The sequence below is a fragment of the Amblyomma maculatum genome, chromosome 11 (genome assembly GCF_055883805.1).
Source record: "Amblyomma maculatum isolate TAMU_Amacu chromosome 11, ASM5588380v1, whole genome shotgun sequence".
Classification (NCBI taxonomy): domain Eukaryota; kingdom Metazoa; phylum Arthropoda; class Arachnida; order Ixodida; family Ixodidae; genus Amblyomma; species Amblyomma maculatum.
Window position 1 is genome coordinate 113,582,153 of NC_139354.1, and position 18,079 is coordinate 113,600,231.

The window sequence follows — 18,079 nt, forward strand, 5'->3', positions numbered from 1 at the left end:
ACAGGCCAAAATGGCATCCTTTTTGTATAACCAAAAGAAGACGGAAGAGTGAGGAGTGGCACTCAGGAAAAAAAACTGAACGTCTGCGTAATGCGCATTTCTTAAATCTTAGGATGTTTAAGGAGTACCGATTAGAAATCTTGGGTTTAGTAAGCCCCGTATCGGCTCTAATTTCAGAGAAATTTATTCGAATTGTTCAAATGGGTCGTATTCATAAAACCACCTGCAAGTTGCTAAGCTCTCCTTTCTTTGTTCGTATACAGCAACACGCGAAAGCTATAAGAAAACATTCAGCCTAATTGTACAACGTCTAGTTCCAAAGGCGAGCATCCCCAGACAGCAGCAATTAAAAAAAAATCGTGTAAATTTTGCCCCCTCTTCTTACGGAACAAAGAAATTGCGAAAATGACCGCAGTGTTACGGATTTAGACAGCAGAAGATGAAGTAAAAATATCAGCAACTTTGCCTCTACAGAATCCAAGTGTAGCGGATGGATTCCAGCCTGTATACACTGGAAACATTTAGTAGGAAATAATTCTTTTTTGCTGTACTCCTGTGAATTTGTATTGAATCGCGTCGTTTCGCGCTCTGCATCTCATTATGAATATAAAATGACCTGACGCACCTACTATCCCTTTTATCGAATACCCTACAGCCTTCACTTTCATTTCTCTTTTCTTTCTCTTGATCATAGCAAACCCTGCAGTAGCGCTTGCGAACAAAGTAGACATAGCCGAGGTGTCAGCACTGCGTTGGAAGTACGACCTTAGCGGAAATTCTCAACTTTCAGGGTGTTTTTAACGATATTTAAACTAATATCTGTCGCTAACTCTCAAGCTGCGTCACTTTGCTTGACACATAATATGTAAGATCCACAGGATCTAGTGCCACAGCACTACGCGTATGGTATATAGCGAAATGAATCTAGAACAGGACGAAAATAGAGCGATGGAAATATGGCTTATTTCTGATCGTAGGATTTTAACTATCCCTGTGTGCCAGAGGGACATCGAAAAAAATTTGTGCGGGAGCTTTATTAGTTGGTAGGGCGGATCACATAGGACCACCGTCGCAGCTATCTGAATTATCTTAACAACGCAAGGAAAATAAAGGTATGAACGTCCAAAACGCCCGTCTGTGAAATAATAACTGATGTAAACTGCTGAGTAAACGCATCTCTCTTCTCAAGGAATCAACCAAATTTCGGTGGGCCCTTTCTCCATTCCAGGCCAATATTTAAGATGGTAGCTGAAGAATATACCCGCCGCTAAATCTATGCAATCAAGTCTGGGTTAGCAAATCTGATCTTTGAAAACTGTTTCACTGCGATCTTTATCATCTTGTTTTTATTCAGTGTACAAAGAGTAGAAGCATTGTTCGGAATGCGACCGCAAACTGAGGTGACTGCATACAATGAATGCGACTTGGGTACGCAAAAATAAGTGTGCTTACGTGCAGAAATGCGAAAACATTGCGAGCTTAGTGCCTAGGTTCTTTATGAGTTGTGCGTTTCATTCTAAGTAGCATTGATTAGTTGCCGTTTATATTAGTCAAATTCGGGCAAAGTCAGCTTCCGGGGGTCAAGGGATCAAATTTTGACGGTGGCCAAATCACATTTAACAGCCATCACAGAGCCGCATGCATACTCAAATTAGATTAAACACCAATTTTGGTTACATTCGCACAAAGTCTAATTCCGGGTGTCCAGGAGGCCCAGTCGTGCGGGTGGCCCACCCAAATTGGCAAGTCACCACTGATTTCGCCATGCTCATATTTGGTTAGACATCAATGTTGGCGAAATTCTGACCAAGTCACATTTTGCTGATGTAGAGTCCTAAAATTAGGGTTAGCCCCTCAATTTGAAACATTTTGCCGATGCAGAGTCCAAATATTAGGGTTAGCCCTTCAATTTGAAACATTTTGCCGATGCAGAGTTCAAATATTAGGGTTAGCCACTCAATTTGAAACATTTTGCCGATGCAGAGTCTAAATATTAGGGTTAGCCCCTCATTTTGAAACATTTTGCCGATGCAGAGTCCAAATATTAGGGTTAGCCCCTCAATTTGAAACATTTTGCCGATGCAGAGTCCAAATATTAGGGTTAGCCCCTCAATATGGAGGTAACCAGTGAATTTGTCCTACTCGAATTAGGATAGACAGTGATTGATTTTTGTCACTCTGGCGAGGTCAAGTTTTGGGTAGGAGGGGCCAAATTATGGGGGTGGCTCATTCCGGTTTGGTGGTCACCACTGAATTCGCCATAATCGATTTATTTTAGATATCAAGCTTGGTTGAATTCTGACAAGGACAAGTTTTGGGGGTCCGGGAGGGGAGGGGGGCAAAAGTTTGGGAGTGGCCCATCCTATCGAGGTCGCTATCGAGTTGGCCATAACCTGCTTAGATTTCATATAATTTGGTACTGGCTTCGTGGGCACTGGCTTTGATGACAACCTCTGGCCACATGCATACCCTGCCGACAAACTGCCTACGCGCTCCTTTGATGGCATTGATGAGACAAGAAATGCTTTCGCATTAATCTTGCCTTGTTACGACTTATTAAAGTAACCATTTCTAAACAAGAAACCCCACTTTCACGTTCTCGATCCTGCCCTACAACAATTAAGAAAACCTGAAATGCCAATAAGAGATCAATATATAGCTCCATAGGTGAACACTGTAAAAGGAAGTTAGATGTAATTGTTTATTGCTCTGTAGGAACTGTAGTTTCGAGAAATTACTTTTTGTCAGCAGTAACTTGCGTGGCAAATTAAATGCACTTGACGAACATACAGAAGTAATCGGTAATTTTTATTTATTTTTGCAGAAGTATTTTTCTCTAAGTACGACACAAGTCATTTGTTGATGTTCTCATAGTTCTCCATCTAGACGTACAACCTCCAAGGATTGCACTGCTCTTTCCGAAAACCAAAAATTTCCGTTATATTTTTGCTGCTGATGTACACGGAGACAGGATTGCTGGTGGTGTATTTAGGCCATGCTTTATTCCCAGGTAACGTTGGTGTTCTGCGAGAGAGAGAAATATGAAGAAAAAAAAACTTTGAAAGCAGAGAACACTGAAAAGAAGACTACAGAGGGCAATAAGGCAAAAGATTTCAAGTGCACAAAGAAAGCTATACTAAAAAGCGCATCTTGTGTCGCATATGTGCATTACAAACTGGATCAGCCACAGTTTCACTTTGCTCTTGACAAGCTGCACTTCTTTCGGCTCATGGAAAGTTAAGCTGATTATTGAAGCGATTGTAATCGGCATTAGCTTTCAGGCTCGCATGGACGCAAGCGGAGTGTGGAACTGCTGTCTTCGATGCGATGGCCATCTACCTGCCACCACTGATGTCACTGTGTTCACCACAGCGCCCCTCTGTCGCGTTCCCTTTCAAGCACGTCGCACTTTGACTTCTCTGCGGTAGACGATAACTTTTGACCTTCGGCAGCGCATTTCATTTCATTTTGAGCACGTAATTTCCTTGTGTCTGCTCGAGTTTGCTCATCCTTGCTGCTCATTGCAGCAAGATATCACTCCTATCCTCTCCGACGCGCTGCCAATGAATGGTGGGCATTTCATCGCTCTTTCCACAAACGAGGTTATCACCTTGAAAGAAGTGGTCTGCGCGCTCCAGATGCGCCGACATAAAGGTTGCAACCGAAGTGCGGGGGGCTGCTTAGTCTTGCCAGAAGTTCTAAGATTTAGCCCCTAGTTAAGCATTCGAGAAAGATCACTGACTCGTGAGATATGACATCCCCACAATGCTGGCCAAAAATGAACTGATAATTAAGTTGTTAACGGCAAAATAAGCACTAGGTGTTTAACAGAAAGAGCTGTTACCTTCAGGCCTACTGAGAGGGGGGAAATAACTTGACGGCAATTTTAATATATATATATATATATATATATATAGAGAGAGAGAGCTCGGTGCGCTTTGATGTGTCAGTTAAGGTCACCATAGGAAGTTGGGCGCCCTGAACAACACGTTGTTCTCGACTGTTTATTCTGAGGCTGTACACAAAATCAGCCGCGAGATCACCGATTTGAAGCGCTCGTTTATGACAGAGTAAGGCTCACTGACGTGGTCTCTCGTATCAGCGTTCAAAGGACCTCACACACTGGACCAGTTTACTGTTGCAGTTCTTACTGCAGCTTTCTTGCTACAAATTGCAAGCGTCGCTGTTGCAGAGTGTGCTTCAATGATAGAAAAGGAAGACGTTTAAGCCGTCGAGTGCTTTCCTCTCAGCTGATCACTGGTGCTTGACACGCGAAACAGTTCTTTCTTGAGAGCTTTTCACGAACTGCGACCTTTCATTAGCAACCTTACTACAACAAAAGCCTTTCTAGACCGGCCTTGGACGTCATCCGCAATGGCACAGCTGGAGGATTGCTCACACGCTGCGCGAAGCTCGAGTGTGCGGGAGGAAGTTTCTCGAGATCACTAGTGAGTGCACGCCCCCTCGAAGATGTTGAAAGTAGCACCAATCGCATACAGGGATGGTCAGGGGATTCAAAGTGGATTTGATGTAACCGTGTCTGTTCCAAAAATGGCCACGGTCGCCGATTCCACTTTTCCTCTGCATTCACTATGCTATCTCTATCAGATTACTCTTACTCCAGGTTAAACCTTACAAAAACTGTGATAGTCTGGTGATAATTATTAAATGACACTGAAGAGAGGTTTGAATTTTTCGACAGGTTATATCTTTTAATTACAAACGACGATCACGAAATACGGTGCTATCACAGACTACAAGTGACGTAAAATTCTGACCAAAGCTGTCAAAATCACCGGATGATTTCGCAAGAAAATGCGTATAATGACATCGAAATTGAGCACTTCAGGGGGCCTTGCTAAAATCTTACGCGCCTGCCGAATGCAATACCTCCACATTCTTGGCTTTGGCCATGATGGCTCTCATTCGTCCTTCCATCAACACCCAGAATAAAAATTGGGGGGACATCTAAGCTTGTAACTGACATAAATATTAATCTGTTAATTTGCTCCCCTAATATCTCACAGATACTTTTTGATGACGCTCGTATGTCGAAGGCCACCGGGTAGAGACATTAAGCCCCGTTTAGCCAAGCCAAGCCTGAATTCTTACCTCACACTTATTTCAAAAAAGAGGCCCGAGTTGGCAGCTCCTGCCACATCGTCCACCTGATGTAGTCGCGTGAGGTCTGACAACCCTACGACCAATCAGTAGCTGGCCATGACAACCAGCCACCAAGTACCACTTGTCAGAGCCATGCCAGTGATTTTTCGCTCACAACACCGACGCAAAATTTTGTGGAGAACGAGGCCTCTAATGTTATCATGTTAAAAATCGTCGCCGGTGGGTTTTAATCCAAGGCCAAACTAAAGAGACCGTCTTCGCTTGCCACATGGCATTTGCACTATCTCTGTAGTCGGATTCTTCGCGTGCTAAGCTGCTAGTCTTTGACGGGGCGCTTCACATGTCTCCGTCTTCTCCTCATCTGACAAAGTATGACTATATACTTTAACTAGACCTCTTTCATTCCAATAAAAGCCTGAAGCAACCATTAAATACTTATCGAAACATTCCAAGACGTAGCAGAGCAAATATAAACAGGGAAAACAGCTAAACAAGTGCTAAATACTGCTTAGGCATGTATATCAGTGCTTTCCGAAGCTAAACTGCCACTTAATATTTTTAAAGCAGCGGTCGTCCTTGAATGATGAAGCAACAGCCTCGCAATGGGGCGTGGTTAGTCAGGCTAACGCTTGGCAGGATATTGCTAATAAAGCTTTATAACAGTGCTAATGTACTGGTTCCGCGTAACCTAACCTGTTGCAATACAAGTGAACGAAAAACGTTAACGGATGTCTAAACTGAACAGTTAGTAGCTCAGCCCCTTTCCTTGACCCATCATGTTTTCTTGCACCGATAAATAACTCAGCAGTAGTGACAACGGGGGCAGTAAAGCTGGGACCGAGTGCAGTGGATTGTCTGACATTTAAGCAAAGGAATAAAAGCGCACAGAGATCATTTGGCTGTTGCAGCATTTTTTTGTAGTTCCCTGTTGTTTAGCAGCCACAGAAGTACCATCAGAAAGAGAATGGTTATGCTAGTGCATACTGTAAATTGTGAAGCATAGTTTTGTTACTCACCCTGTAGCCGCGAAGTTTGACAAGGTCGCCAGAAGGAATTCAGAAACTTCGACGTCATCAGCGTCGAAGTGTTCCCGGTCAAGAAGTGGCACCCCGAAGACGTAGTTGATGTCGAAAGCGTGAGGGGTCCCCATCCACGATGGCAGCGGGGTTTTCGCGGACATGTGGCCAAATACGTAGGTGTACACAGAATGACCGCGGTCAGAATGCCTCTCGGCGGTAAAATGCATGGGACACACGAAGGTGGAGTCCGAAAGGTAGTCAACGTAGCCGCGCCTGAGTGTAGCCCCGTCTGGAGCCTCAGCGGTGTACTTTTCCAGCATCTCTGGAAAGTTGATGTTAATCCAAGAGTATATGGCCTCGTGCAATGAATTTTTTAAGTGACCGCTGTCAAGACTTTGCAAGTCATCTGAAAGCAGTTCCTCTCTGAAGGGGTACATTAGGGCTAGCACCCCCTCATCTTCAGTGACTCCGAGGAAAAGATCGACAGCGTTAAAGAACCCTTTCTTCAAAGCAGTAGTGGCCAATTTGGGAAAAAACTCATTGTGAAAAGTGGGCACGAAGGGAAATACCTTCGGCGCCAATGCCTCCTTTGCAGCGACTATAAGCTGGTCGGCGCTCTTGGTCCGCAGACACTCGATCACTGGGTCAGGGTTCGTTGCGAGGTCTGCTCCAGTACAGCCTACCGCTGTGGCCACTACACCTCCCTTTCTGATGCTCTCGTGCGTGGTGTCGAACAGATCCATACTGTGCATGTCTCCGCTCATCAAGAAGGCCCTGCTGAACAAATGACGGCTCACGGGCGAGATGACTTGTGCGTGGACGCTCATTCCCCCCGCACTCTCGCCAAGCAGAGTTACCCTGGAGGGATCGCCTCCAAACTCTCGAATATTTTCCCGTATCCACTTCAAAGCCATGTTTTGGTCAAGCAGACCCACGTTACCGGGTGATTCAGGCGAATCAGCGTCCAAGAAGCCCAATATGCCGAGCCTGTAGTTTAAAGAGACAACAACGAGGCCTGTCTTGGCGGCGATAATAGCTCCCGTGTAGTTGTCGTAGTTGGCGGACCCAACCGCGAAGCCTCCTCCATGGAACCACACAACAACTGCAGCAAGGTCTTCTGTGCCAGCAGCAGGCGTCCAAACGTTCAACTGCAGGCAGTCTTCTGTGTACTCAAGGTCTCCGACTAGTATGTTGCTGAAGACGGCCTGCGACAAAGATAACCGTCAGTAGGTGCTTAAACACAGTCGTAATAACGCTGGACAGTTAGGAGCTAAACGTGACGGAAAAGGCGCAATCATGTGACCATGTATATAATGAAAACTTTTTGAAAAAGTCCCCATCATTCATAGTGACGAAGCAATGGCTTTTATTAAGATTGAAAATAAAAACGAATACATGCAACCGTTAAAATATAGCAAATTTATTGACCAACGCAGCTATTGCAGACTAAAATAAAAGGGTACCAGAACTGGTGACAAAGAGGAAGAGAGAAAAAGCAGCAAGGGGGTGGAGAAAGGTAGAAGAAAAAAATTTCATGTACTGGTATAACATGTGAACCGGTTCACATTCGTCTTTAAAATAGGCAAACAGTTTGAGTAAGTTGATACGCGCGAGTTTAGGACCGACCGACCGACAGATATTCTGCTTAGCATCGGGCAAACTTCCACGGTTGTACGGAATATTGACATCTCAGACAGTTTGGTGAACGGCAATAAATATACGGGTAATAAGAGCCCCTTTAACGCTGTCGTGTCCTGCACTCAGAAGCGAAGCTTACATGTCTGCCAAAAGATTTTCGCTTGTTGAGAATGATTTCGGTAGTGCAGCGCAAAGCAAAACAAAAAAAAAATCTAGGAAAACTGCATTCGAAACACCAGTTTTCGTGTCGAAAAACGCAGCGCTAATATGTTGTTCCACACAACCAGCTCTCGCTTGGGCAGTGACACTGTCTGCAGTATTGGGAAATAAATAATAAGAAGTGCGTATAACCGCACTGTCATTCGTTTTTAGAAAATTCCTTCGATTTGTCGCTAGCTGGGCCTCATCGACCGGAAGCCGCGGGAAATGAAGACGATTAGCCGCTCGGTGACGCTCTTCAATCGAAAATACCGTGGACTGTAGGGCTGTGATAGTGTATACCGCTGTCATAACGGATGCATGCTTGTCACTCACGGCGCTGGCGACTAAGACAGCATATATTCTGAGACCTAGGGAGGAGCGCTGAAATTTCGCATTACTAAATCGTAATCGTCGTTTTTTCAGTCTATTCACCGATCTGTCAGCTTCAGCTATTTCTTAAGCTAATACATCGACAAACCATGTATTATAAGGGCGCAACGTCGTTTCCATCAGAAGTGAGGCTGGTTCTGAGGGGTGGTGGTGGGGGGCTGCAGACCACCACTGTTGTGCGCGCATAGACAGTGCGTTGGCAAAAAGCGGAGCCTTGACCTGCGGACAAGCAGTCCTCCTTCTGGTGGCGTCCAGTGTTCCCTGCCAAGGGAGTGCAGGCTGCGGTGGCAGGAAGCGCCTCGTGCCCAGAGGAGGCCGAGCGTACGGAATGCCGCGGTACTCCTCCACTGTGCGGCCCAGAAGATGCAACTGGTTGCCCCCGACGCGGCCTAGTCGAGTGGTCGTCTCCACTTCGTATGCTAAGCAGATCCCGGCACGCATCAGCATCAGTAGCAGCGGCGCAGCGGCCAGTGGTGAGCCCATTTCTTGCTGTCAGCCAACTGCGTGTTTTGCGTGATTCGAGTAGGCGTTCAAATTCAAAATATAAATGAAATGGGCCCCTATTCACAAATGCCCTTACGAGCGATTAAAACTTGTAGGGGTGTGCAACATTTCGCAATTTTGTTTGATAGAGCAACTAATAATCTTTAATTCAACTCGCTAGATAACTAAAATTGTGCATGTTGGAAAAAGTTAGATTTCGAATAATTTTTGAAGAATATTCCCAAAGTTTGATTAATGTACACCATATCTTCTGTGTACGACTATTCAGGAGGAGGGCCTACTCAGACATCGTAATACCTTCAGTAAGTGTGAAAAGAGACATCAGCTTGTGTGACACTATCAATTCGGTGACTGCTTCTGTCCCACCTGCTTCACATCTTTGTCTCGTCCCTTGCGCAATTTTGGGTTTTCGAAATAAGCGATCAGCATATGCGGCTTTCGGTCTGCTCAGGATGCAGAGTTCGAACCTGTGACGCGGTCTATTAGCGTGGCATTATGATAGTGATGTTCGAATGCGGCATACTAGATTAAGCTAAAGTAGAACATTTTTATGCGCTAGTCGGTTCATTGCAGATGAAAGGTAAAACTGCACGAAGGAACAGGATAAGAGGCGAAGGAACGTGTTGTCGTTTTTTGTTCCTTCGTTCCTTGTCCTGTACCTTCGAGCAGTTTTACCTTCTAGCTAGCTCCAGCTACACTGTACGCCTAAGGCCGGTTTAGACAACCTTGCCTTGATTCCGGCTCTCAGCATTCACGACTCTTAAGAGGGAGACTATCGCTCCACTGCTATTCACTGGTTGTTGCAAAAAGCATTCAAAGATCTGGAACGGGAACAGTTGAGCATGGGGTTTAACAGGAAGTACCCCCGCAATCTGTGATTACCTTTTGATCTCACCTTGATAACTCAGGGAATCAATGGAAAACTTTGATAGCCAGAACGTAACGGCGGGTGCGAAAAACTATGCAGATAAAAATAGTTTTCGACAGTCTCGAAAGACAACAGCAGTTTAAGATAGGTAGCGAGGCCCAAGAAGCTCTACAAGGATACATCTACATATTGAACGTGACTACTGACCTGGACTACGAAAATGAAATGATATAAGAATAAGAAAGTGTTTAGCGTATTTGAATCGAATTTCAAGTTCATAAATTGCAGTTTATTAGCATCTCCGGAAAGTAAAAACTAACAAATGTAACTTACCGATACTCACCTATGGGGCAGAAACGTAAAGGCTATAGCGAGAAAGGTTGAACTTACATTGAGGACAACGTAGCAATCTGCTAAAATGAAAATAATAAATGTAATCTTAAGATAGGAAGAACGGTCAGTAGGTTAGGGAACAAATCAAGTTGATGATTTTCAAGATAAAATGAACAACAAGAAATGGGTTTGGACAGTGCCTGCAATGCGAAGGCATAATAGCCAAACGTCGAAACGTAACGAACTGTATTGCCAGTAAAAGCGATCGTAGCAGTGAGCGGCAGGGAACTACGTGTGTGCATGACGTTAAGGAGTTTGCACGGGTAATTAAGGTTGCAGCTGTTGGCGCAGTAGCGCGTTATACACGGAGATGCATGGGTGAGGTCTTTACCTTGCAGCGGGTAATCAGGCTGATTTTATGATAATGAGTGCTGAATGTCTGAAAGATCATGAACTGTTAAAACACTTCGTTCTCACTAGACGCGCCGCATTACCCAAGGTTTGTTTTCCATTCAAATACACAGTTCTTTATCCTAAGCTCTTCATGCTCCCTTATCTAGGCGGTGTATGTAAAGCGTTACGTGCGACTGAGATATTCAAGGTTACGTCTTGCACACTTCTGCCGACGTCGTATGCGTGCCGAAAGCCACATCATATTCCGTGCACTCACCTTCCTCGTTGTGCTGTCGAAGATGCCGCCCAGATGCTAGAGCGCCGGTTGTATTTGAGGTAGGTTTTCATTAAAAGCATTTATTTAGGTCGAGGACTTCTCCTTACAGATGAACAAGTGTACATAAGACTACATGGCACCAAACTGATAAACGTGCTTCTGCGGAACACCTAAGAACGACTTCTCAAGTCCCAGTGATAGCGCTGCACTTGTCAACGTGTTAACGTTCCTTTGTACCGCTGTTTGAAAAAAAAAAAAACATTTGCTGTGCGAGATCACGACAACACTTGCAAAAGAAAAGAGGGTCACACCTGATTACGACTGGCCCATAAGATAACTTCCGTGGCAATGGCAGAAGGACTTCTATATCTTGTCAACGGAGTGTCTCCAAAATACGAAAACAAACCCAAATTCGGAGTGATTAATCTCACTGCGAATCACATTTATTTATAATACACTGCGTCCCGAACTGATGCTTGGTGCGGGTGAAAGATGCTCTCAAAACCCGCATATGCACCGCTGAGATGTCTGTGAGGTTATGGCGCTTGACTATTGCTTCGAAGGACGTGGGTTCAATCCCGGTCGCAGCGGCCGCATTTTAATGGAGGAGAAAAGCAAGCCGTCCGTGTACTGTGCGATGTCAATTCACGTTAAAGAACTCCAGGTGGTCGAAATTTTCGCAGCCTTACACTACAGCGTCCCTCAAAGCCTAAGTCGCTTTAACGAGGTAAACCCCATAAACCAAACCCAGCTTCCCCGAGCTCTCGAGTGGCGCTATGCATCTGAATTGAAACGAAACCTTTTGCCAGTTGCTTTGCAGTGCTCCGGCAAGCGCGGTGCCATTTCGGGAGTTGCACATCCACGCCGTAGATGTCGCCGCAGTCGAGACGACTGCAGCGAACCTGGTGCGGGATGGAAGCTCAGATCAAGAAAAAGGCCAAATATGGGAGGTAACCAAGGGCAGTTCATATTTAAAACCGGTTTTAAAATTCCAAGCTCGAAATTTGTTTTCGCCCCTGTGGAGGAGTTGGACGGGTGCCAGAGGGCGGAAGAGGGACGGTGCAGAAACCGAAATTTGTAAATTTTGCGGCCACGTGGCAACATTAGATCATATAATATGGAGATGCGTTCGTGCCCCAGGGCGCAACGCGATTAAAACTAGCGATGAATGGGAGACCACGCTAAGAAGCTCCGACGAAAAAACACAGCGATTCGCCGTCCGCCTGGCGGCCGAGGCTGAAGACCTCTTCTCCTAGACGAGGCCGGGTGTCCTCTGGCCGCGGTGTGACAGACTGCCTCCCCGGACGCCTGCGTGCGGACTCGTAGGTGGCTGCTGCACCATATTCGGCGGAAATAAATGTTCTTCCTCCTCCTCCTCCTTTATAACTACATGCAAGTAACAAAAAGTAAAGGCTAAAAAAGGCTTGCCACCGGGGTACAATAATAGCTGCCATTTATCGTGGAGAAAGAGACGTAGAGAGGAGTAACTACGGGGGTGCCACCATGCTTAAGCAGGGGATTGCTGGCGCAGAGAATGGAAAAATATTTAAGGCTGACGAGGCTTGAAAAATGAACGGAATGTTGCAAGACTCTTCCTCAGCAAAAAATTAGGGGGGGGGGGGGGGGGCATAGACTTTGCCTTCAAGGATATGACGTGACGGCGTTAACGACTCCACTTCACGGCTTCCTCTGCGGATCCTTTCTCGCATACATGCACGTTGCCAATAACTTAATTACTAATCCTTTAATTCGTGCGCCTATTATCTCAAAAATACCCCTTGACACACAGTCTCAACATCCATGATGGAAAATAGCGCGAAAGTACACGAAGGACGGAAGGAAGTAAGACACGGACAAGCGCTAACTCGCAACTGCAGGGTTTATTGCTGAAGCACGCAATAAATACAGGTCATATGAAAAAAAATTACAGAAAAAACAAAAGGAGAGAGAAGAGAGAGAAGCAGCCTCCTAAATGGGAAGCTAGGTCATAACATAGGCAGTAACACACAGTAACACGTGCCACTCATTGCTGGGGTGGAAAAAAAAATAAAAATAAAAAAGGGAAGATACACCTAAGTATAGATAAGTAAAGTCAAATAAAGAAGAGGCTGAGAAATCAAATTCGCAATCTACCAAGTTAACCGACAGCTCGCTGACACACAAAATTTGACATTTTTTAATATGGTAAGCCTCCATAATTTCACGAACCAGCTTGTCACGATGTCTAAAAAGAACGGTGGCCATAGAAAAAAGCGGTGTGCACTTTTGTTTCCCCTTATGGTTCGCTTTAATGCTACAAGCGCGGCAATGTCTCAACATCACTGGACCCTACAAATACCACCCAGTACACCTCACCGAAGACCACCCAAAAGAGATATAAAATTCGGTTTAACCAATCCATAAGAACGTGCCAGGGCGGTTTAGTCCGACTCAGCATGCAAGTGCGCCGGGAGATTCTATTACTTTCCTACTCTCTTTTGAAATGATAAGGCCAAGTTTGAAGCTCTTGTCAAATCTCCCACGTGACGTGTTCGCAAGTCGCAAATTCCTACTACCAATCATTGTTCGGTAATATCATCTGCTGCCAGCTGCCTCCTTCCAGAGCCACGCCTTTGATTTCGCCAACAACACTAACACCGGAATTTTGCAGAACGTAGCCAGTAAGGCTATTTAATTTTTGGACACTTAAGACGTCAAAGGTATATGATATTTTTTCTAGCCGGAAAGAAATAAATTTTTCTAGGTGTTTGGAAAAAATAGGGAAAAAAGAAATTGGGCTGCAGCTTCTAGTATAGTTTTTATTACCCTTCTTTTTTTTTTTTACAACTTTAGCCACCTGCTTTTGAGTCGTAAATATACCATTTAAAACGCGAGTTAAATAAATAAGTTAGGGTTGATGATAGTATGTCATTAACAAGCTTAACTGGCCTTATTTGGAAATCGTCCACGTCACAGGCCGAACTATCAGAAAGTCCCAAAATACTCAGAAACAGAGTGAACGAATAATATTTATTTCATCTGATCATTGATGTATGGATAATCAGTATTGTCCCAAGGCATGGTAGTCACATCTGTGAAGCAGTTGTTAAAAGCATTTGACACAACGGTCTCCGTGAGCCCATTATCACCTTATATAATAGTTCCAATGACGTCATCCTTTCTTGGGGGCTTCAATAGCGAATTACGTTTTTTTCTGAACTAGTACGAATTATTTCCACATCCTTCAAATCATTCACAGAAATACCGATCTCTAGCAAGCCGAACGTCTTTGTTTGGCTATTGAATACCTATTGGTAATGCGCGTTTTATAATTTTAGTAAATAGCTTTTCGACTGTGTTGCATGGGGCTGGGCAAAAACTGTTTTGTTCCCCGCTGCACTACGCGATGCAAGTCCTGCCGTGAGAAGTTCTCACTCTTCTCAGCACCAAAGGATGAAGAGCGACTGAACGTGTGGCGACGCCACATCCCGAGAAAGGACCGCCTTCTGCAGGTGACGGACTATGTGTGCGAGCGGCATTTCGAACCTTGCCATGTTTTGAAGACTTGGACAGCAGAACACAATGGCCACGTCCTGGTCAGCACGTCTCGTCGTGCAATATTGGCAAAGGACGCCGTGCCCACACGGTTTCTCGATTGCCCAGCTTATCTGTCCAAAACGATGAAAAGCAGGAAGCGGACAGCTGAGCGACAGCTCCTCGCCCCACCGAAAAAGAAAAGCAGCCCACTCCGGGTCAGCTACAGTTCTGAAAATTCTGATGACATTCAGGACTCTTCCATAATGTCTGAAGTGCGCAGTGATGAGTGCGTGAACGCAACCGACGTTCGCGAGGAAGCCGGGCCTTCTGTGGCAGCAGCACCTTCAACATTTGAGAAGTTGTTTGACGACACGTCACTCGCATGCCTGTACTCCAAACCGTGTGGAATTCATCGCATTGAAATGGGTGAGACGAAAAGCATCGTATTCCTAGAGCTGACGCGAACTACAACACCAGAAAACTGTTCTTCCAAAACAGCACCGGTAGTGGCAGTAACCACAGCGGAAGCGTGTCCTTAGTATATTAACCCCTGCGGTATGTTCGTCGTCCCGCAGCTTGCTGAGCTCGATGAGAATATGAAGGTCCGCACAGTGTTGATGAGAAAGTCTGTCTTTATGGATCAGCTGCAACATGCAAGCAGTTTGTCAACCATTGAGGATGTGAAGTCCAAGCAGTGCTGCATACCCCCATGTTGAAACAAGGACTACATTGACATCAACAGCAGATGGCGCTATAAGAAATGTGAATTCTTCCTGACTGCGGAGGCATCAGTTTGCCAGAAACGTAAGAGCCTGTCAGACACTCTGCGGATCCACCAAACACTGGCACTGAAGAAGAAAAGCAGCTCAAAGCCAGCTGGTATTCACTTTTCACGTTCCCAAAAAAACATTGAGAGACTTGCGGCTCTGCGGCGGACAAATTACGCCCTGAAAAGATCTACGAACGCCTCCTTCACCGCTTTAAGGAGATTTCTTCGCAGCTTAACGAATCTCGTGAGTGCTTGCAGAAAAGTTCCGAAGACGAGCTCGAGATGAAGCTTTGCAAACTTGAGCTTCCAGGTTTCCAGCTAACCATCAGGGAATGCTAATAATCAGGGAATGCTTAGCTGCAGCAAGACTGGCCAACAAAAAAAGTCGCCGTTACACTGAAAATTGGCTATTGATGTGTCTCTTGTTACACATACGAAGTCCATCAGCGTACGCATTTCTACGAGAAAACAATGTGCCATGTGTAACTACAGTGCGAAAGTATCTGAGCATCATTAGAGTGAAATGCGGCTTTGACAGCAGATTTTTCGCTGCGTTTAAAAGGAAGATGGCTACCAAAGACGAATACCAGCGCCGCGGTATCTTGGTTTGTGATGAAATGCAAGTCAGGAAAGAAATGCGGGTGCACTCAAAATCAATGGTCTATGTAGGATTCAGTGATTTTGGTGATTCTGCAGAGCCCAGTCATGACCTCGCTGACCACGGACTCGTGTTCACATTACGTTCATTCTGAGACAATTGTTCTCAGCCCATTGCGGTGCTTACCAGCAAAGGACCAACAAAAGGAACAATTCTAGCACAGCTTGTTTTAAAGGCAGTTTTTATGCTTGAGGAGGCCGGCGCTTTAGTCGATGCAGTGGTGTGCGACGGAGCAGCCACCACCGCTATATGTGGAAAGCGTTTGGCGTAAGTAGCAGCCTAAACTGTACCAAGAGCTCCTTCACACATCCTGCTGACGACAAGCGCAACAGTTTTGTTTTTTCAGACACCCGCATCTTATGAAGTGCGTGCGAAATCGAGTGCTTGCTCAGAAAGTTCTGAATTTCCACAATGGCCGTGCTCAATGGGAACAGTACGACAAGCTCTTTGTTGAGGATTAAAAGTAGTTTGGGCACTTGCGTGTTTGTTATAAGCTGACATACGCCCATCTTAATCCTACAAACACCGAGAAAATCCGCGTAAAGCTAGCTACCCAGGTGTTCAGTCGAAGTGTGGCCAGTGGATTGGAGTTTTACTCCCCAAGAAAAACAGTGGGTCTGGAGAACGTTAAACGAACAGAAGAGTTCACGTTGAAATTTATTGATTTGTTCGATGCACTGAACCGGGATCACCCTAAAGAAGGCATCACCATGGTAAGCAAGGACTTGAGAGTTCTTGCTTCTTTTTTGCACTGGCTGAATAAGTGGCAGGGGGACGTGGTGGCCGGAAGGATATCCCTTGCTAATTTTTTCACAGAACAAACGGCAGCAGGCCTGCGCGTCACAGTTTTGTCAGCTTCGGAGATGACAAGGTATCTGCTCAAGCACTGTGGATTTAAGTACGTCTTAACTGGAAAATTTAATAAAGATGTACTGCAGGGGTTTTCGGGGACCATTCGCAAAGCAGGAGGTCAGAATGACCATCCCTCCTTGCCCACTTTTCTTCAGCTGTACAATATGCTTTCAGAGTACAGTCTGCTTAAACCATCAAATTATAGAAACTGTGAGGTTGAGAAAACTGGAGAAGCACGTGTGCTCACATTGGCAGACCTAAAGACTGCATTTCAGGAGGATGAAAAACAAGAGAGCCGGCTTCAGCAGTTGAAATGCAAACTGGATGGTTTAGTGGCCGCTGAGGTTGAGTACGATGAGGCTTTCAACGAGATCTGCACAGAGCCAGAGGCTGTTGACTGCACTGTCTACTACCTGGCTGGTTCCATGTGCGGGAAAATACTCAAGTGTTCAACATGCTCAGTATGCCGACAGAGTCTTATAGAAGAAACAGAGGTACATTCTCAGCCTCAAAGCACTATTGTGCAATGTAAAACGAGAGGTGGGCTCCTGCACCCAAAGCTTGGCATTTTTTCTTTACTGCAGGTTGCTGAAAGAGAGTTTCTGTAACATGCTTCACAACGAAATGAATATGAACTTACTGTAGAGGCGTTGCTGGAAAACTGTGCTTTCTTATTCCATGCATGCAAGCAACACAAAGAAGATATTATGGCAAATTTGTTGTGCTATTACATTTCTATGAGAATGGCACGGATATGCAAGCAAAGAAAGATTCACGCAAAAACAAACATGCAACATCTTAGGAAGCTAGCGAAGCTTGTCTAGGATTCAGAGCACTCTTGAGATGTAGCCAAGCTGCTTTCGCATGCGCTATTGCCTTGGTGACGTGTTCATGCGTGTGATACAATAAACATCCTTTTTCTGCGTATCTCACTGGCTTGTGTGAAACTTCAAAAGCAAGATCTGCAAAGGTTAGACCCGTCGTGCGTCTTAGGATCGGAGGCACGGAGAATTTCGGAAAGACACTGATACATGGAGTTAGTGCTGGAGCGTAATTTTCGCACGAATATAGAATTAGCAAGCAAGACGCCTATCAAGACCACTACTTTGCGAGACAAAGCCGTGTGCAAAGCAGGGATCGCCTTCCGGTAGCGAGAGCTGTGGTATATCACATGCGCGGCTAGGCACACTCTTGGTATCTTAATCGCGTGCAATGAGAAACCGCTTTTTAAAAAATTTGCACTTGGCAATAGCCAGATTTACATTTGTACCAATGGCGAGCACTAGCAAACCTGTTGTCTCAATACTGGACTTTCACAGGTCTCGCAGAACATTCAGGTGTGGACAGCGCTACAAGGCTCGATATTTAATACGATATGCCTAAAAGTGTGTGATGAGAGGCTAGTTGGTAAGGCATTCAAGACAAAAACTACGCAAGAGTAAGGACACACAACAAATGCAGACACGACGAGCCTACGCTCGTCCTCTCTGCATCTTTACTGTGTCCTGTCTCCTGCGTAGTTTTTGCCTTCCGATAT

General features: G+C 45.3%; 1 protein-coding gene across 1 annotated transcript; it reads right to left on the reverse strand.

Moving 5' to 3' along the window:
• Positions 1–2,867: 2,867 nt before the first annotated feature.
• LOC146174699 (acetylcholinesterase-like) lies at positions 2,868–8,855 on the reverse strand. The gene is made up of 3 exons (XM_084585438.1): positions 8,592–8,855; positions 6,141–7,348; positions 2,868–3,024 (listed from the first exon to the last, which is right to left on the reverse strand). Exons 1-3 carry the CDS (start codon positions 8,853–8,855, stop codon positions 2,883–2,885), a joined length of 1,614 nt encoding a protein of 537 aa, XP_084441564.1. The 3' UTR covers positions 2,868–2,882.
• Positions 8,856–18,079: the final 9,224 nt, after the last annotated feature.